The sequence below is a fragment of the Coregonus clupeaformis genome, chromosome 14 (genome assembly GCF_020615455.1).
Source record: "Coregonus clupeaformis isolate EN_2021a chromosome 14, ASM2061545v1, whole genome shotgun sequence".
Classification (NCBI taxonomy): Eukaryota; Metazoa; Chordata; class Actinopteri; order Salmoniformes; family Salmonidae; genus Coregonus; species Coregonus clupeaformis.
Window position 1 is genome coordinate 26,678,260 of NC_059205.1, and position 20,729 is coordinate 26,698,988.

At 43.5% G+C, this 20,729-nt stretch overlaps 2 protein-coding genes across 3 annotated transcripts; one reads left to right on the forward strand and one right to left on the reverse strand.

Annotated features, from left to right (window-relative positions):
• Nucleotides 1-118: 118 nt before the first annotated feature.
• On the reverse strand, nt 119-15,837 carry LOC121581091 (vasculin-like protein 1). 2 transcript variants are annotated; one of them, XM_045224772.1, is made up of 11 exons: nt 15,658-15,837; nt 12,631-14,053; nt 12,433-12,547; nt 11,526-11,655; nt 11,060-11,400; nt 5,503-5,578; nt 5,009-5,373; nt 3,506-3,667; nt 3,186-3,316; nt 3,012-3,114; nt 119-632 (listed from the first exon to the last, which is right to left on the reverse strand). In XM_045224772.1, the coding sequence occupies exons 3-11, from the start codon at nt 12,490-12,492 to the stop codon at nt 459-461; spliced, it is 1,542 nt and encodes a 513-aa protein (XP_045080707.1). In that variant the 5' UTR covers nt 12,493-12,547; nt 12,631-14,053; nt 15,658-15,837; the 3' UTR covers nt 119-458. The 2 variants fall into 2 exon arrangements, with proteins under 2 accessions (XP_045080707.1, XP_045080706.1); XM_045224771.1 differs by having other exon boundaries at nt 3,506-3,670.
• Nucleotides 15,838-15,942: 105 nt separating this feature from the next.
• LOC121581090 (transmembrane protein 69-like) lies at nt 15,943-17,576 on the forward strand. The gene is made up of 3 exons (XM_041896464.2): nt 15,943-16,174; nt 16,431-16,479; nt 16,658-17,576. Exons 2-3 carry the CDS (start codon nt 16,438-16,440, stop codon nt 17,393-17,395), a joined length of 780 nt encoding a protein of 259 aa, XP_041752398.1. The 5' UTR covers nt 15,943-16,174; nt 16,431-16,437; the 3' UTR covers nt 17,396-17,576.
• Nucleotides 17,577-20,729: the final 3,153 nt, after the last annotated feature.

Genomic DNA, 20,729 nt, shown 5'->3' on the forward strand with positions numbered 1-20,729 from the left:
GTTGGTATATCTATGGTGACTGAAACCATGTGATGCGATTGACCATTAACACAATCCAACAACTTGTTCATAGAAACAACAATCAGAACACATAACATCAAGCAAGGCCGGATCCGTATTGAAACATCTCACCATGTCAGGAACCAATTTTATTAATATCTTTAATGTCGTCAGCATCACTGAGATGAGTTAGTCTGTTTAAAGCAGAATCGGATGTGCATTGCCCTTTTCTTGACGAACACTCAGTTCCACAAAGCGAGGAAGAAGGGAAGTGGGGAGGAGGTGCAGTGAAGGAGGCAACGCAGGGAAAAAGACATCTGCATGGCGAAGCAGAAACTTTCCCCTCCACTAGGATGTGATTGGTTTTAGCTTGTGCAAGATCAAGTCGAAACAGGTGTTCTGAAAACAAAGACGAGAGGGGTGTGTGTGTGTTGGGTTTATTTCGTAAAGCCACTTCGTCAGGTTTTGATGCAGTCGCCAACGTCATCATCGTCTGAGGTCTGGCTGCTGCTGCTGGTTTCAGACTCTGAGCCCTCGTCCTCTTCTAGGTGGGCCTCGGCCACACACCTCCAGGTGGTGAAGTGGAGGGTGACACCTCGTGCACCCCGGGGGAGGACCCCGTTCCTCTTCATCTGGGAAGACCAAGAACCACCCGAGTCAAAACAAGAACCTAGACACTAGCCTGGTCCCATCCTATGTGCTTTAGACAACTCTTCCATACAGCATGGGAGTGTTGGCTACAACACATACACAGGAGCCTTTTTTACACCTTGCGCTAACATGTGGTTTTCACTATCTGATCAAGTTCTGTCACGTTTACACATGGTATTAAAATGTGTCTTATCGGTCCACTGTGTCCGCATTGTGACCAGATTTCATGGTCACTCCATGTATAAAAAGTATTTGAGAGATTGTTTCAAAGTAATAATTTATACAGTGAGCTCCATAATTCATTGGACAGTGACCTTTTTTTTTGTTATTTTGGTTCTGTACTCTAGCACTTTGAATTTGAAAGGATACAATGACAATGAGGGTGAAGTGCAGACTGTCAGCTTTAATTTGAGGGTATTTTCATACATATCGGATGAACCGTTTATAAATTATAGAAGCTTTTGTACATGGTCCCCCCCATTTTCGGGCATCAAAAAACATTGGACAGTTTAACATAATGTAGAATAAAGTAATTGTTGTTAATATTTGGTCGCATATCCTTTGCATGCAATGACTGCTTGAAGTCTGCAATGCATCGACATCACCAGACGCTGGGTATCTTCCCTGGTGATGCTCTGCCAGGCCTGTATTGCAGCCTTCTTCAGTTCCTGCTTGTTTCGGGGACTTATTGCCTTCAGTCTCCTCTTCAGCATGTAAAATGCATGTTCAATTGGATTCAGATCAGGTGATTGACTCGGCCAGTCAAGGATTTTCCACTTTTTGGGCCATCAAAAACCCCTTCGTTGCTCTAGCAGTATGTTTAGGGTCATTGTCTTGTTGCATGATGAAGTGCCGTCCAATGAGTTTGGAGGCATTTGGTTTTATCTGAGCAAATAAAATATTTCTGTAGACTTCAGAATTCATTGTTCAACTTCTGTCTGCAGTCACATCATCGATGAAGACAAGTGAGCCTGTTCCACTGGCAGCCATACAGGCCCAAGCCATAACACCCCCTCCACCATGTTTCACGGATGAGGTGGTATGCTTTGGATCATGGGCATTTCTTTTTTTTCTCCACACTTTCCTCTTTCCATCACTCTGGTACATGTTAATCTTTGTCTCATCTGTCCACAATACTTTTTTCCAGAACTCTTGGGGCTCTTTTTAGGTGCTTTTTAGCAAACTGTTATCTCGCCTTTCTGTTCTTCAGGCTTATCAGTGGTTTGCATCTTGTAGTGTACCCTCTGTAGTCCTGCTGGTGTAGTCTTCTACGTATGGTAGACTTTGACACATCTACACCTGCATCCAGGAGAGTGTTTTTGATCTGTTGGGCTGTTGTCAGGTGGGTTTTCCTCTCCATAGAGAGTATTCTCCGGTCATCCACTACAGTGGTCTTCCTCGTTCTACCGGGTCTTTTGACATAATTTAGTTCACCGGTTGTTTTTTTCTTGTTAATGATGAACCAAACTGTTGACTTGGGCATGGCCAGGTTTTTTTGCAATGTTCCTGATTGATTGATTTTCATTTCTGAGCCTTATGACGGCCAGCTTCATTTGCATCGACACTGCTGTCTTCCTCATGTTGTCACACCCCAACAACAACCTCCAAAGGCAATAGCAAAGTCTAGAATCAATACTATTCATCAACAGCTCTTCTGCATTCACTAACGACACATATGAATACACCTGCCCTAACGACACACATCTGTGAAGCCAATTTAACAAATACTTGTAGTACCTTAAAATGGGGGGACCATGTACAAAAGGTGCTGTCATTTCTAAACGGTTCATCCGATATGTATGAAAATACCCTCAAATTAAAGCTGACAGTCTGCACTTCACCCTCATTGTCATTGTATCCTTTCAAACTCAAAGTGCTAGAGTACAGAACCAAAATAACAAAAACATTGTCACTGTCCAATGAATTGTGGAGCTCACTGTATATCATGCTTAGACAATTATTGATGCCTTGAGTTTATCTTGTTAATCATTTACTGGGCACTATAATGATGAATCAAATGGTTTCACCATCCAGATCTTTTTACACTTGTAAGATATCCAGATATATTGCGTGCCTGACTACCTCCGGAGGGTAGTCAGAAAGATCTGATTACAATCAGTTCACGATGTCTTTTGATTGGCTACTCTACACCCATCTAAAAATGTTGGCACAATCAGAATGTGGACAAAATCAGGACAAAGGACGCATGTTAGCACCAGGTATAAACGGGGCTTGGGTTACCTAAACACCCTGTTTTCATTCTATTCAACCACATGCCACTTCCTATGAAGTTTATAACAGTCTGTTATTGAAGATGCACATAACATATTGAAGATATTGTAAGTGTGTCAAACTCGTACCTGTTCAGTTTTAGTCTGGAACTCTCTGAGCTCATCCTCTGTCAGGGGCAGGAAGCTGTCATCATTTTCTGGGTATTCCTGCCAGCCCATGGCCTTCAGTAACCTGCAAGGAAACAGCAAACACTGCTTAGTAGACTAATGGTGTGTGTGTGTGTGTGTGTGTGTCAGTCCTACCTGTGTTCTGCCTCCAGGGAGCTGGACAGGTGATCAGTGTCTGAATTGCTGAGAGAGTGGGAGTGAGACAGGCCATTCTCATGGCAGAATCCCTGGCTGTAGGCTTTGGGCTCTGGGGTGCTGCTCTCGCCCTGAGGAGTCATTCACACCAAAGAAAAGACACCTTAATAAAACAGGACACTTCTGCTTACAAATGAACTGAACCATGTAACGTTCCGAGCCTCTAATTCATTTTCCTCAGTCAGCCCGTGAATTTACTTTCAATTGGTTTAAAATTAAGATTTTGGATGTTTTGGACATTTTCTAGGGGTGTTATGTACCTGTACAGGAGTCCCAGAGCTGCTACTGCTGGAGGTCAGGTTTCCAGTGCACTCGTCCTTCAGCGTCCGCAGGATGTCACTCTTCCGGTCTGGTCCGCGCCGCATCAGCTTCAGCCGCGACGATGGGCCAATGTCTATGGGAGGAGTCGTACTGGAGGGATGCTGCTAGAAAACACAGAGGTAGAGAGAGAAGAGAATGCTCGAAATTGAGCTCAGGTGCATCCTGTTTCCATTGCTCATCCCTTAAGATGATTCTACAACTTGAATGGAGTCCACCTGTGGTAAATTCAATTGATTGGAAATGATTTGGAAAGGCACACACTTGTCTATATAAGGACCCACAGTTGACAGTGCATGTCAGAGCAAAAACCAAGCCATGAGGTCGAAGGAATTGTCCATGAAGTTCCGACACAGGATTGTGTTGAGGCACAGATCTGGGGAAGGGTGCCAAAACATTTCTGCAGCATTGAAGGTTCCCAAGAACACAGTAGCTTCCATCATTCTTAAATGGAAGAAGTTTGGAACCACCAAGACTCTTCCTAGAGCTGGCCGCCCGGCCAAACGGAGCAATCGGGGGAGAAGGGCCTTGGTAAGGGAGGTGACCAAGAACCCGATGATCACTCTGACAGAGCTCTATAGTTCCTCTGTGGAGATGGGAGAACCTTCCAGAAGGACAACCATCTCTGCAGCACTCCATCAATAAGGCCTTTATGGTAAAGATTCCATGTGGCTCAGTTGGTAGAGCATGGCGCTTGCAATGCCAGGGTTGTGGGTTTGATTCCCACGGGGGACCGGTACGAAAAAAGTATGAACTCAGTACTGTAAGTCACTCTGGATAAGAGTGTCTGCTAAATGACAAAAATGTAAATGTAAATGTAGAGTGGCCAGACGGAAGCCACTCCTCAGTAAAAGGCACATTACAGCCCGCTTGGAGTTTGCCAAAAAGCACCTAAAGGACTCTCAGACCAAGTGAAACAAGATTCTCTGGTCTGATGAAACCAAGATTGAACTCTTTGGCCTGAATGCCAAGCGTCACATCGGGAGGAAACCTGGTACCATCCCTACGGTGAAGCATGGTGGTGGCAGCATCAAGGTGTGGGGATGGTTTTCAGCAGCAGGAACTGGGAGACTAGTCAGGATCGAGGGAAAGATGAACGGCGCAAAGTACAGAGAGATCCTTGATGAAAACCTGCTCAGGACCTCAGACCGGGGCAAAGGTTCACCTTCCAACAGGACAACGACCCTAAGCACACAGCCAAGACAAGTCTCAATGTCCTTGAGTGGACATTTTTAATACATTTGCTAAACATTCTAAAAACCTGTTTTTGATTTGTCATTATGGGGTATTGTGTGTAGATTGATGAGGGGAAAAAACAATTTAATCAATTTTAGAATAAGGCTGTAACGTAACAAAATGTGGAAAAGTGAAATTTTCTGAATACTTTCCGAATGCACTCTGTGAACCCTTTGACGTGTGTTAGGTGTCAGCAGCGCTGCCCTCACCTCTTTGGGGGTGTTGTGGCTTTGTAGCTGGGTGGCGGTGGCAGAGGCATAGGGTTTGGCTGCAGACACAGGACTGGTGAAGACAGAGTCTCGTCCTGACAGGTGGAGGCCAGGCTTGGTGGAGTCTCTCCCACTCGGCTTCCACTGGTGGGGCTTGGTGGTCACCAGGGCAGGCTTGGGCACCAGGTTCTTGTAGACAGAGTGGGTGGAGCTGGCAATGGTGGGCAGGGCTTTGCTGCTGTTGATGGGCGGGGTTCCGGAGCTGGCGAAGCTGGCAGAGAACGCAGTGCATCCTGTGTCCTCCTTGGACACTTTCTTGATCACCAGCATCTTAGACACCATCTGCTTGCCACTAGGAGGGTTCTCTGGAGATAAGGGACCCAACAACTTGTTAGAGGAGGGTAACGACATGGAGACAAGGGAGTGGTCTGAACTTTGTGAAGATGTTACTGATGTCAACTTTCTAATGTCGAAATCAATAAATTAGTGATTACCCCATACTCCAGCGTGAGGAGCCACTGGCCTCATCTGGTTCCCAGACTTTCCAGTTGTTTCAGGGTTAAGGAAGGGCTGGTAGAAAAAACATTTACATTATTTGTTATTATTCATTATATTAAAGTTTGTATATACTGTATATTTGCCATTATGTTTTATGTTTACCTGTACCAATCCAGACATTTTAATGCCACTATGCCCATTGACCCTTTTTTAAACTAATTATCTTGTACCGACTTCTATGCACACACACTGGACTCTACCCACACACTCACACATACACCATGCACACACATGCATACTGACACCACACACACACTTTCACACTAACCACATATACAGTGCCTTCAGAAAATATTCATACCTCTTGACTTATTCCACATTCTTTTGTTTTACAGCCTGAATTCATTCAATTTTTTTGTCACCCATCTACAAACACACAATACCCCATAATGACAAAGTGAAAACAAGTTGGTAGAAATTTTAGCACATTTATTGAAAATGAAATACAGAAATATCTCATTTACTTAAGTATTCACACCCGAGTCAATACATGTTAGAATTACCTTTGGCAGCGATTACAGCTGTGAGTCTTTCTGGGTAAGTCTCTAAGAGCTTTGCACACCTGGATTGTACAATATTTGCACATTATTCTTAAAAAAATTCTTCAAGCTCTGTCAAGTTGGTTGTTGATCATTGCTAGACAGCCATTTTCAAGTCTTGCCATAGATTTTCAAGCCGATTTAAGTCAAAACTGTAACTAGGCCACTCAAGAACATTCAATTTCATCTTGCTAAGCAAGACCTTGTGCCTTGTGTTTTAGGTTATTGTCCTGCTGAAAGGTGAATTTGACTCCCAGTGTCTGTTGGAAAGCAGACAACCAGATTTTCCTCTAGGATTTTGCCTGTGCTTAGCTCTATTCCGTTTCTTTTTATCCTAAAGAACTCCCTAGTCCTTGCCGATGACAAGCATACCCATAACATGATGCAGCCAGCACCATGCTTGAAAATATGAAGTGGTATTAAGTGATCTGTTGGATTTGTCCCAAACATAAACACTTTATATTCAGGACATGAAGTTAATTTCTTTGCCACATTTTTACTTTAGTACCTTATTGCAAACAGGATGGATGTTTTGGAATATTTTTATTCTGTACAAGCGTCCTTCTTTTCACTGTCATTTAGGTTAGTATTGTGGAGTAACTACAATGTTGTTGATCCATCCACAGTTTTCTCCTATCACAGCCATTAAACTCTCTAACTGTTTTAAAGTCACCATTGGCCTTTTCTGAGTAAGAAAGGACGCCTGTATCTTTGTAGTGACTGGGTGTATTGATACATCATCCAAAGTGTAATTAATAACTTCCCCATGCTCAAAGGGTTATTCAATGTCTGCTTTTTTTCCTGCTTTTTTTTACCCATTTACCAATAGGTGCCCTTCTTTGCGAAACATTGGAAAACCTCCCTGGTCTTTGTGGTTGAGTCTGTTTGAAATTCACTGCTCGACTGAGGGACCTTAAAGATAATTGTATGTGTGGGGTACAGAGATGAGGTAGTCATTCAAAAATCATGTTAAACACCATAATTGTACACAGAGTGAGTCCAGGCAACTTATTATGTGACTTGTTAAGCACATATTTACTCCTGAACTTATTTAGGCTTGCCATAACAAATGGGTTGAATACTTACTGACTCAAGACATTTCAGCCTTTCATTTTTAATTAATTTGTAAAAACATAATTGCACTTTGACATTATGGGGTATTGTGTGTAAGCCAGTGACACAAAATCTCAATTGAATCTATTTTAAATTCAGGCTGTAACAACAAAATGTGGAAAAAGTTAAGGGGTGTGAATACTTTCTGAAGGCACTGGATGCTGCTGCTACAGTGCATTCGGAAAGTATTCAGACCCCTTGACTTTTTCCACATTTTGTTACGTTACATCCTTATTCAATTGGATTAAATAAAAAATGTTCCTCATCAATCTACACACAATACCCCATAATGACTAAGCGAAAACAGGTTTTTAGAAATGTTTGCAAATTTATTAAAGATAAAAAAATGTGGAAAAAGTCAATGGGTCTGAATACTTTCCGAATGCACTGTACTGCTCCACATACGCTTCTGCTACATCTCAGTCTATGATCTATCCTGTTGCCTAGTCACTTTACCCCCTACCTATATGTACATAGCTACCGCAATTACCTCGTACCTCTGCACATCTACTCGGTACTGGTACTCCCTCTATATAGCTATGTTATTTTTACTCGTTACTTGTTATTCACTGTGTATTTATTCCTCGTGGTGTCAGTCTTTCTATTTTTATTTGATCTTTAACTCTGCATTGTTGGAAAAGGACCCGTAAGTGAGCATATCACTGTTAGCCTACACCTGTTGTTTACGAAGCGTGTGACAAATAACATTTGATTAGACTGATGTGACATACGGCACACACAATAACTCAAGCCCTTAAAGGGGTAACATGTGAAATGCAGCCCCTTCTTGGAAACTAGGTGAATTGCAACAACACTTAGCCTGAATTCAAACAACTCTTTCCACTCCTGGCTTTATTCCCAATTCCCTTCCCTGCCCCCTCCTTAAGTTTCACTTGCGCGTCTTTTTACTTTCGGTTTTGCACACCAGCTTCAAACAGCTGAAAATACGATATTTTTGGTTATTGAAAATATTTTTCACAGAGATTTAGATACAAAGAAAAAGACATATCTCAGACTGGCCAATAAAAATAAAAGATTAAGATGGGCAGTCTGAGATATGGCTTTTTCTTTGCAACTCTGCCTAGAAGGTCAGCATCCCAGTCGCCTCTTCACTGTTGACGTTGCGACTGGTGTTTTGTGGGTACTATTTAATGAAGCTGCCAGTTGAGGACCTGTTAGGCGCCTGTTTCTCAAACTAGACACTCCAATGTATTTGTCCTCTTGCTCAGTTGTGCTCCGGGGCCTCCCACTTCTATTTATATTCTGGTTAGAGCCTGTTTGCGCTGTTCTGTGAAGGGAGTAGTACACAGCGTTGTACGAGATCTTCAGTTTCTTGGTAATTTCTCGCATGGAATAGCCTTCATTTCTCAGAACAAAAATAGACTGACGAGTTTCAGAAGAAAGTTATTTGTTTCTGGCCATTTTGATCCTGTAATCGAACCCACAATTGCTGAGGCTCCAGATACTCAACTAGTCTCAAGAAGGCCAGTTTTATTGCTTCTTTAATCAGCACAACAGTTTTCAGCTGTGCTAACATAATTGCAAAATGGTTTTCTAATGATCAATTAGCCTTTTAAAATGATAAAATTGGATTAGCAAACACAACGTGCTATTGGAACACAGGACTGATGGTTGCTGATAATGGGCCTATGTAGATATTCCATTAAAAATCAGCCGTTTCAAGCTACAATAGCCATTTACAACATTAACAATGTCTACACTGTATTTCTGATCAATTTGATGTTATTTTAAAGGACAAAAAAATTGCTTTTCTTTCAAAAACAAGGAAATTTCTAAGTGACCTCAAACTTTTGAACAGTAGTGTATATATACAGTGGGGGGAAAAAAGTATTTAGTCAGCCACCAATTGTGCAAGTTCTCCCACTTAAAAAGATGAGAGAGGCCTGTAATTTTCATCATAGGTACACGTCAACTATGACAGACAAAATGAGGAAAAAACCCCCAGAAAATCACATTGTAGGATTTTTAATGAATTTATTTGCAGATTATGGTGGAAAATAAGTATTTGGTCAATAACAAAAGTTTCTCAATACTTTGTTATATACCCTTTGTTGGCAATGACACAGGTCAAACGTTTTCTGTAAGTCTTCACAAGGTTTTCACACACTGTTGCTTTGGGGCTGTCGCTGGGCAACACAGACTTTCAACTCCCTCCAAAGATTTTCTATGGGGTTGAGATCTAGAGACTGGCTAGGCCACTCCAGGACCTTGAAATGCTTCTTACGAAGCCACTCCTTCGTTGCCCGGGCGGTGTGTTTGGGATCATTGTCATGCTGAAAGACCCAGCCACGTTTCATCTTCAATGCCCTTGCTGATGGAAGGAGGTTTTCACTCAAAATCTCACGATACATGGCCCCATTCATTCTTTCCTTTACACGGATCAGTCGTCCTGGTCCCTTTGCAGAAAAACAGCCCCAAACCATGATGTTTCCACCCCCATGCTTCACAGTAGGTATGGTGTTCTTTGGATGCAACTCAGCATTCTTTGTCCTCCAAACACGACGAGTTGAGTTTTTACCAAAAAGTTCTATTTTGGTTTCATCTGACCATATGACATTCTCCCAATCCTCTTCTGGATCATCCAAATCCACTCTAGCAAACTTCAGACGGGCCTGGACATGTACTGGCTTAAGCAGGGGGACACGTCTGGCACTGCAGGATTTGAGTCCCTGGCGGCGTAGTGTGTTACTGATGGTAGGCTTTGTTACTTTGGTCCCAGCTCTCTGCAGGTCATTCACTAGGTCCCCCCGTGTGGTTCTGGGATTTTTGCTCACCGTTCTTGTGATCATTTTGACCCCACGGGGTGAGATCTTGCGTGGAGCCCCAGATCGAGGGAGATTATCAGTGGTCTTGTATGTCTTCCATTTCCTAATAATTGCTCCCACAGTTGATTTCTTCAAACCAAGCTGCTTACCTATTGCAGATTCAGTCTTCCCAGCCTGGTGCAGGTCTACAATTTTGTTTCTGGTGTCCTTTGACAGCTCTTTGGTCTTGGCCATAGTGGAGTTTAGAGTGTGACTGTTTGAGGTTGTGGACAGGTGTCTTTTATACTGATAACAAGTTCAAACAGGTGCCATTAAGACAGGTAACGAGTGGAGGACAGAGGAGCCTCTTAAAGAAGTTACAGGTCTGTGAGAGCCAGAAATCTTGCTTGTTTGTAGGTGACCAAATACATATTTTCCACCATAATTTGCAAATAAATTCATTAAAAATCCTACAATGTGATTTTCTTGATTTTCTTTTCTCAATTTGTCTGTCATAGTTGACGTGTACCTATGATGAAAATTACAGGCCTCTCTCATCTTTTTAAGTGGGAGAACTTGCACAATTGGTGGCTGACTAAATAATTTTTCCCCCCACTGTATATATATATATATTTATTTTCTCGGTTGAACACCCCTGCCCTACACTATACATTGCTTGCTTTGCACATAAATTGAAATGAAGCACAACATTTTTTATTTTAGCAACCACGTAATGTCAGAGCGGTTTCTACTGCCATTGTTGATTCTGCTCATGAGGAGATGACCACGCCTCTGAATGACACTGATGGAAGAGAGGGAGGGTGCAGTTTTCCCATTTGACAACAGAAGACCGTCTTTTCTTGTCAAATAGGAAGGCTGCATTATCATAATATGATTTTATTGTGAAAATATTGTGAAACACTATCATTCAACTATTACTGCAGATATATTATGGACTTTTTCTGAAATTACAATGCAAAAATTCTACATGTAGCTCTTTAAATGTCTTTGCTAACTTTGCTTAAAATGCGTAAAGAAGCTGTCCAGAGGGGTTCGAGAATGAGATTATTACTCACAAAGTCCTCTTCCACAAACTTCAGCTTGTCATCCCTGCTGCGTTCCTCGTTGGGGAACTTGTCCTGGTAGGGGGTCCCGGGGGTGCCCTTGCGGGGATGGAAGTTGCCGTTGCGCTGCCGGTGCCCCCCCTGCCTGTCCCTGTCTCCTCCTCCGGGCCCGGTGCGTTTGGGGTGGCGCCCCGGGTGGTGGTGTCCGTCCTGCGCCCCCCGTGGTGCCCCGTGCCAGGTGGGAGGAGCCTCCTTCCAGCAGGGCACCCCCGCCAGGCCACCATGCCCCCCCTTTGCCACCCCAGAGTCCACAGAGTCATGCCTTAGGAGAGAAGGCTGCTGCCCCCCATCACCTACAGACACAGACAGGAACATAGACAGTTTAATACCATGGAACACAAAACAAACACTGCTCTTTCAAGCGAGCTGTCAACATACTTTTTGGGTGTGTGCAGGGGGTTAGGATCATCGGGGTTACCTGCGGGGGCGTGTAGGGGCCCGTTGTTGAAGAAGCCATCGGAGGAGTTGTGTCGGCGGCGGCTCACAGCAGCACGGCTGTCCCGGTGGTGATGGGGGTTGCCATGCTTCTCGAGGCTGGCTGCAGGGGACTGGACACAAAAAAAGTAAGTGAAGTGAAATCATCTGCTCCCAGATAATACCCCTAGTCCTCTAGTATCTCCACACACACACACACACTTTCAGGAGTGGGAAACAGGAATCCTTCTCCCACACCAAACTCTTCACATTTTATCTGATTTCATTAGCAGAAGAATATCACACAGAAACATAATACACATATCTATGTAATATACAGTAATGTAGACATTCTGCAGCTTAGGTTTGGTGTTTATGTAATAACTTTGTGTAGTCCATTAGTCACCACTATCAGATTGATCTTACTGGACTGCCACTGACCAAGGTTGAGGTCTGTCCACACCACAGACAAGTAATTGGGCTGGTACACCCTGAAAGTCACCTGGTATAGGCTACACCCTGACTACTCCAAGCTCTTGCTGAGAGTATAAAAACACTGATCTCATTTGCTACAGAGCTGAATCTCAACCCTGTGTCTAGTAGTTCCAAGAGCAAGATCACACCACAACAAGCTCTCCTGCCCATTTATCTTTCCTTTTCTACTGCTTTCACTTACCACACTAAGAAAACACATTTCTATCAGAGCCTGGAAGATAGCCACTCGTTGAGGAACAAATATCTCTGGTACACAGTATTCACTCATTCAATTCCACTTACTTGCGTTTCTCCTGTCTGTTTCCCCTGAGTACACACAGTATCTTTCCTGAACCCTGTGCTGATGGCAGTCAGTCTGCCCCCGATCGGCCTGCCCCTGGCTGCACGCCCGCACGTACACACACACAGGAGCTCACCTTGGCAGGCTGGGGCGTGGCGAAGTTTAGCCAGGCAGGGACAAAGTCATGCTGCGCCATTTAGGTCCAGTGTCTCAGGTCAGTGGATCGAGGCATCAAACCTCATGGCAAAGATCTGCCAGAGAAAAATGAATGAAAAAAATTGGACTTTGGGACAAAAGAAACAACACATTGTTACATAAGACTTATCATTATTACCCCAGAGTCTTTGGCTCTGAAGTCCTCTCCTCCTCCTCTCGGTCTCTCCCTCCTCTGTGGGCTTGTTCCCTCTGGCCCGCTCAGACACACCACTGGTCTTAGACTCAGAGTGTGTGATGGAGAGCAGCACCCCACTGCCGAGCCCTCCTCCTCCAGGACAGCCCCTTTCCCCAGACGCAGACCCTGTCGTCCAGGGTGAAGCGGTGGGAGACGGGTCACAGGGTTCTGAGATGATCTGGAATGGTGATCCAGAGGCCTGGGGTTGATTCAAGGCTACAGTTACCCAGGAGGTGATTTGATGGCTGTGGACTTCTCAAACGATTTTAACACGTGGTTTGAGCTGGGGAAGTTGTGTGTGACAGTTTTTTGGGAGCCCCGTTACCCCACAATTCGTCCTGATCACTCTACTGAAGCAGGTAGGATTCTTTGTCAGGGAAACTGAAGGTTCTGATTGGCGGGCTCAGTAGATTGGAAGGTGAATTGTCCAATGGGAGAGGCAGGTGCAGGTTGTCTGGTGAGATTTGAAGCTCTGGGGCATCGATCCCTGTCAGTGTGAACAGGACAGTTCCACAATGACATCAGAAGAGGGGTGGAAGGAGGTTCTAGCTCTTCTCCTGCCACTATGAGTGCCAGCTCTTAGACCTAGACTCACCTTTTACCAAGTCATTTTAAGCTCTACCCAAACACATGTAGAAAATAAATTGATTCAGAGAAAGTATTTTTATTCCAATGGTCACTGAAAACCACAGCTCACCTCATTAAACTGGTGAAAAGGCTGTCCAGTTTTGAAGGAAAAAAAGGTGTCTAGTATTAAAGTCACATGACAGTAAGGGAGTAGAATCGACAGTTACATTTCTGACATCTTCAATCGTGGTCAGTGAAGTTTTGATACTGCAGAACAATGCATTTTAATGCTGTTTTTCAATGCATGCTAAAGACAATGGTGTCTAAATGGCTGGTTAGATCTGTTGCTTTCTTCATCCGTCTTCTTATATTTGTATCTGTTAACTGCCGGTAGAATTATCCGTGGTTGTGTGGTTGCAGGAGGAGAGTGCAATAGTTCCGATTTCATAGATGAGTGAGCTTTTAGACGATATAACAGCAATCTCTTACAAGCAGTGTCCTGTGTGTCACAACACACCTGGGACTCCTTTGTCGAAATACAAAAATATGCTTTTCCATAAATGAGGGAACCTCTGAAATTCAAACACAAATATCTTCCTTCAAAGCAAAAAAAAACCGTAGGAACATATGGAGAATGTCACAGATATTTGTCAATGTAATAATTTTGTTGAAGATTCTGAGCTTTTCACAACACAAAGGACAGGTGCTGTGCAGTTAATCCAAGTATTTTCAGTCCTCCTGTAGTGTTGCTTTCACATGCACTTCTGCAGACCGAACCTGCAACTTCTGCAGACCAAACCTGCAAAAAGAGAACAGAAATAGCATTAGTTCAAAAACTGACAACAAATACTTTTGAATCTCAGGCACACCGGTAAGGTTGTAATGGCCATCGATTAAGCCTACAAGTTTCTGTAGTAATGTGTACTAGCCCTAGATCATGACTCTCAGTTCGGGGGGGTTGTTAAGATCCCCGACGCTCGGTCTGAACATTAACATACATCGCTTGCGGTACGGTTTTGGAAGCATAAGGACCTTATCTTTCATATCAGCTAGAAATATAAAAAAATGTAGTGTTCCCACACTGCCAATTCTCCCTGTTACAGCACTTTTTTATGGAAAACATGCGCCAAAATGCACCTAACACCTGTGGTTAAGCGTACCTCGGGAAGTGTAGCAGAAGTGTAGTTTCATTGGATGGAAGCACCCATAGCTGTATGGATCTGTGCAAACCTGCTACAGTAAGTGTATCTTTTTTATTGGAAGGATTCTTTCTTGCTGATGAAAGATAAGGGCCATATGTTTTGAAACCAGTATGCAAAGCGATGATTACTGACGTTTCTAAATGTTAAAACACTGTCGGGATTGTAGTTCAAGAGGCAGTCGTGGGTGACGCTAATGGCTGAGAACTGTTGGGAGTTTGATAGCTAAGTTGGTACTGCATGTCAAATTTGATTAAATGTGCTCCCAGAACATCTTTGGTAAACCCACAATTAGAAAGCAAGCATGTTGGAATGGTGCTAAAAAAAACACACAATCAAAGCCATTTCATACTCAGATGTCTCCCTTACAAAACTGCAAGCTTTGATCAAATATTATACCAGTCTAAAAATACTCTAGACCTGAACACTCTCACTCAGCTCCTAATCTAAATAAGGCACAGTGAGTGACTATCTATGTGTGTGTTCTAAACTGCTAGCTAAGTACTGCGAACCACAGCATGTCATCATGAATGACCGAGGCTGCAGTGCTTCCTAAAGACAAATCAATAAACATCCTGTATAGCACTGTGATTTGCTGCCCAATGTCTTCCATGGTGTATTGAGTGGACCAAGTTATTACTCTGATTGCAATGTAAAATTGCATGAGAGCCATTGATGAAGCTATGCTGCCACTGTCAGCTGTGAAGGACACGTTCAGTGATGCACCAATTCAAACAGTGACTTTTGATTTGAAGCTATTTAGTTTCTTAACACGTGTCTACAAGATCTATCTAAATTTTTGACAACAAGTAGACAAATTATTTGATCAAATTCAGAAAGCAAAAACGTAGATCACTGCTAGCTAGTTCCCTTGTAAACTTTTTGTAACGTTCACCAAGTTGTTAGCGAGCTACAGTACAAGCTAGCAAGTCAACTAGCTAGCTAGCTAAATAGCTAACGTTAGCTAGCTACAGTAGCTTGCACAACTACTACTCAGTCCCAAACTAATTTTAAAGACATAACATATAGTTATGCAACAGAGTAACTTCAAATTGTTCATAATATTGCTGTCACATTTCTGCAAATCGAGGTAAACAGACCTTAGTTGGAACAAGACGGTTTCAAAATGGCTACCTTTAGCCCACACGGGGATTCGCATGTTAAGCTAGCTTGCTATATTTGATATGATGATGCCAAAACCTACCTGCTATGTTAAGCAATATGTTGTTCAAGAAATATTATTACAAATATATATTTAGAATTAATATTCCATCGATGATTAGCATTTAAATCCTTTCTTCCTGGAATGTGCCTCAAGATGAAGAGGCGTTATGGTGTTTGTTTGGGTTTTTGGAGCGCGTTCGCGCAGCTTACTGGGGTATGTTCAAGTTCTTGAAAATAATGTTGCAACCTTTGGCGCGTTGTAGGGTGTGTATCAAACTGAACAGGAGTGGGAGGAAAAAATGTAGACTAAAAAAGTTGATGCAGCTTAGAACAAACTAGAGTTACATCAAAATGGTCAGTTTACACTAACTAGTACAAAAACAAAATACTAGCGACATATTTGTGATATTGAACACTACTCACTAGCTCCCAAGCGCACTATTAATCGATCCTCGTGGACATCGAACTTTCGCCAGACACTTTGAATCGAGAAAACGACCTTACACACCTCTGCTATGGCTAAATTTTTAGTGGACTGCACCGCGTGAAGATCAAGGGTAAAAACTGAGAATATATTTCTAAACGTAAAAAAAAAAAACATTTGCAACGTTCTTGTTAGAACACATGTATTTTATTTTGGGTTGCTAACGCATTAGCTAATGCTGAAGAGGTCAAAGCTAACTAGCTAGCTAACCAACTTGATTTGGTAAAATATGGCATTACGAAATGCTTATTAACGCATGCCAATCACATGTGAAACTGGCTTTACATTCCTTATGTTCTAAAATGTACATGCACCTCTTCTCCTTTTAGGTTGAAAATGTTCTCATTTGCATTGAAGAGGCACTTGAATCCCTGTGTGGTAAGAGTAAACATTACATTAGTTCTGTGACGCCATAATATTGGTCAATCATTTGTCAAATTGAACTGGAACAAATAGCCAAGAGCATCTGGGTTCTCTGTATCAGGATAGAGGCACAGTGGCCCAGATCATGTAAAACCCTACTGAGAAATGCTTTTGCAACTGTTTTTATTGTCAGGGTCCATCCTGCCGATGGATGCAGCGGGTACTCTGTGGGTCCAGCTGCATGGTGAAGAGGGAATGTTTTTACACCAGTTCCAACCCCTTGTTGGCTCCACATGTTTCCATGGTGACATCACTACTGTTCCCGAGACTAGCTGCCTCCAGGCTTCTGAGCCTCAGGCCCCTGAGCTGCTCTGCCTCTTTGCTTTGCCAGGGTCACCCCGTGCCCACGGCCCCTGGGAGTGGACAGGAGGACCAACAGCGCCTCAGCATGAAAGCCCTGGCCAATGCGCCCAAGCCTGCTTTGTACCTCGGCTTCTCCGGCCTCCTTCCATTCCTGGGCGCCCCACTCCTGATGGCTGTGACCCAGTCCTACCTCCCAGAGGTGGCCTACGCCCAGGTGGTCTACGGTGCCTCAATCGTGTCCTTCCTGGGTGGGGCCCGCTGGGGCTTTGCCCTGCCTGAGGGGAGCCCTGCCCAGCCCGACTGGATGAACCTTGGCAACAGTGTGGTGCCCTCCCTGCTGGCCTGGCTGGCTCTGCTCTGCAGAGACAACATCACAGAGGGAGCCCTTGTGGTCATCATGGGGCTGGGCCTGGCCCTGCACTATGACCTCACCCTGCTGCCTGGTTACCCCAGCTGGTTCAAAGCCATGAGAACCATACTCACTCTGGTGGCTACCTTTTCCCTGGTGGCCACACTGACATTGCAGAAGATGTGCCCGGAGAAGAAGATCAAGGCACAAGAGAATTGACTAGGTCATTACTAAGGGATATTTAAAGTTAGCACTTAAAAGCTAAATTCTCTCAAACAGTTAAGTGGAACTGACCATTGTGGGATTTGTTCAGTAGGAGCAAACAGGGAGAAAACATACAAAAATGGAAGTGGTGCGATGCAACATTAACTTTTCCAATAAAAACAGACATTTTCACACATTTGGATTTCCTTTTAATCAATGTGCTACTTAGACACTTCCGTACCTCAACAGGTGATTGGTGAAATATAATTTCACTTTGTAATATAGTGCCGCTGCTGGCACGGGGGGCCAGTATGAAAAATGTATGCATTCACTAATTGGAAGTCGCTCTGGGTAAGAGCGTCTGCTAAATGACTAAACTGTAAGGTGATACAAGCTCATTCCAACCAAGGGGACATTTCTCAGTGTTTTAAAATGGTGACTACTGTGTACTGACTAAAAAGGCACTGATATTTACAGTGGTGTTATATGGCTGCATTTTCGTCAATGAGCCATATTAAACAAATACTGAGTGCAACAGTTGTACTACAGAGTAATTGTAACTTAAACCTTAGTGATCGTTTAACAGACGCTGTAAGCACAGCAGAATGATACTGTAAGCTTAGCATTTCCAACCATAACATAGTTTGACATGAGGACCATAAGTAACATTTTGCTCATAGTAGCTTCTTGCTTCAGTCATCAAGTAAGTGCAGTACAAAGTTTAATACAACTCAGTGTAAACACATGAAGCCCATCGCACTAGCAGTCAGTCTACCTTCAGTTAACACGGATAACGGACAACTCCCATGTAAGTTAAAAATAGTTTTGGTGTTAATTTTAAATGTGACAAATTGAAGTTGGCCAAAATATTATTCAAATATACAATCAATGTGCACAGGTTGAAACAACTGATAGTATATCAGTGACAGACAAATATCCCATTCTCAGAAACGGACAAACATCCTTTATACACTTCAATGGATAATGTAATGGTCCTGAAAGCACCAATGTTTTTAAGTCCATACAAATTAGCTGAGACAATACAGTAAACAATGAAAGCTATTTACCCTCCAGAAACACTGGCACACCTCTGAAACAGCAGGAAGTATATGACTGAGTGATGGAGACAGACAGGTCCCCAATGGTGGAACAAGCTCCCTCACGACGCCAGGACAGCGAAGTCACTCACCACCTTCCGGAGACATTTGAAACCCCACCTCTTTAAGGAATACCTGGGATAGGATAAAGTAATCCTTCTAACCCCCCCAAATTGTAAAGTGGTTATCCCACTGGCTATAGGGTGAACGCACCAATTTGTGAGTCGCTCTGGCTAAGAGCGTCTGCTAAATGACGTTAATGTGCCCTTGAGCAAGGCACTTAACCCTAATTGCTCCTGTAAGTCGCTCTGGATAAGAGCGTCTGCTAAATGACTAAAATGTAATGTAATGTCTGCCATGTAACTGACTGGGAGTAGGTACTGCTAGCCCATTTGAATCAACGGTCTCTCGGTTGGCAGTATCCCAGTCATCTGTTTGTCTCAGTGTACAATGAACTTCTAGTTCAGTTACATAAAAGCAATAAAAAACAATCCAAACATTCTGAAATCCATCTATTCCCCTCCAAGCCCACAGAAAGTGATTTGCCTTGTATTTTGAAAATACCAAACTGTTCTAGCTAGAAGAAGGCTCTGTGTTCATGTTCTATGGCTATATGAGAGTATGATATGACCATGGATATGGGAAATAACAGAATTAGATTATCCTGCAGCATTCTGCTACTGCTGTTCAAAAGTTAAACACATTACTGGTGAAGGCTATGTTTACAATGACTCAAGGACTCGTCTTTGATGTGGCTAAGATGTGTTGTATACAGTTGTCTAGTGTGTCCACCCAGGTACCAAACCAGGTCTCGGGCAAGGTTGCTCATCATGTAACCTCACGGTGCCAGACATCAAACAGTTTTCTCATCTGAGAATCAGGTTTGTTCCAGAGAAACCTAAAACCGCAAAGTCGAGGCTACTCATAAGGCGACCGAACCACTCTAGTTCCATTAGGGCTCCTCTTAGAGCACGGCCACGCCCCCATCACAGCGGCTGGTGATCATGTTGCCGATCTCCGTCCAGGTTGGGGTCGTAGATCTCAACAGAGTCCACCGTCTGAGGTCACTATCTACATAAAACTATGATGAGGTATTGTGACAACGTGTTGCTTTTCAAACAAAGCTGTATTTATATACAGTGGGGAGAACAAGTATTGGATACACTGCCGATTTTGCAGGTTTTCCTACTTACAAAGCATGTAGAGGTCTGTAATTTTTATCATAAGTACACTTCAACTGTGAGAGACGAAATCTAAAACAAAAATCCAGAAAATCACATTGTATGATTTTTAAGTAATTAATTTGCATTTTATTGCATGACATAAGTATTTGATACATCAGAAAAGCAGAACTTAATATTTGTTACAGAAACCTTTGTTTGCAATTACAGAGATCATACGTTTCCTGTAGGTCTTGACCAGGTTTGCACACACTGCAGCAGGGATTTTGGCCCACTCCTCCATACAGACCTTCTCCAGATCCTTCAGGTTTCGGGGCTGTCGCTGGGCAATACAGACTTTCAGTGAGGAAAACCTGCAAAATCGGCAGTGTATCAAATACTTGTTCTCCCCACTGTATGTCTGAATTGGGATGGACATGTGAAGACTGCCCGAGTGCCAACCCCTCTGAGTTTTGACCTGACTAGCAGTATTTAAATCTACCCTAACTCCCTCTCCTCCTCGGGCGAGTACTTTTCCACCGTCTCCAGGGACCCCAGCGCCTCGTTCCAGCCCCCCACGGCATTTTGCAGTTGTTGAGGCAGGCTACGCCCATGTAGGCCCGTCGGGAGGGCGCTCCAGCGCCGGGAGATGGGGTCGTACACCTCCGCTGAGCACAGCTCCATCCCCTCATCACTGATCCCCCCGATCACATACAGTGGGGAAAAAAAGCCACCAACTGTGCAAGTTCTCCCACTTAAAAAGATGAGAGAGGCCAGTAATTTTCACCAGGGACTCAAATCCTGCAGTGCCAGACGTGTCCCCCTGCTTAAGCCAGTACATGTCCAGGCCCGTCTGAAGATTGCTAGAGTGCATTTGGATGATCCAGAAGAGGATTGGGAGAATGTCATATGGTCAGATGAAACCAAAATAGAACTTCTTGGTAAAAACTCAACTCGTCATGTTTGGAGGACAAAGAATGCTGAGTTGCATCCAAAGAACACCATACCTACTGTGAAGCATGGGGGTGGAAACATCATGCTTTGGGGCTGTTTTTCTGCAAAGGGACCAGGACGACTGATCCGTGTAAAGGA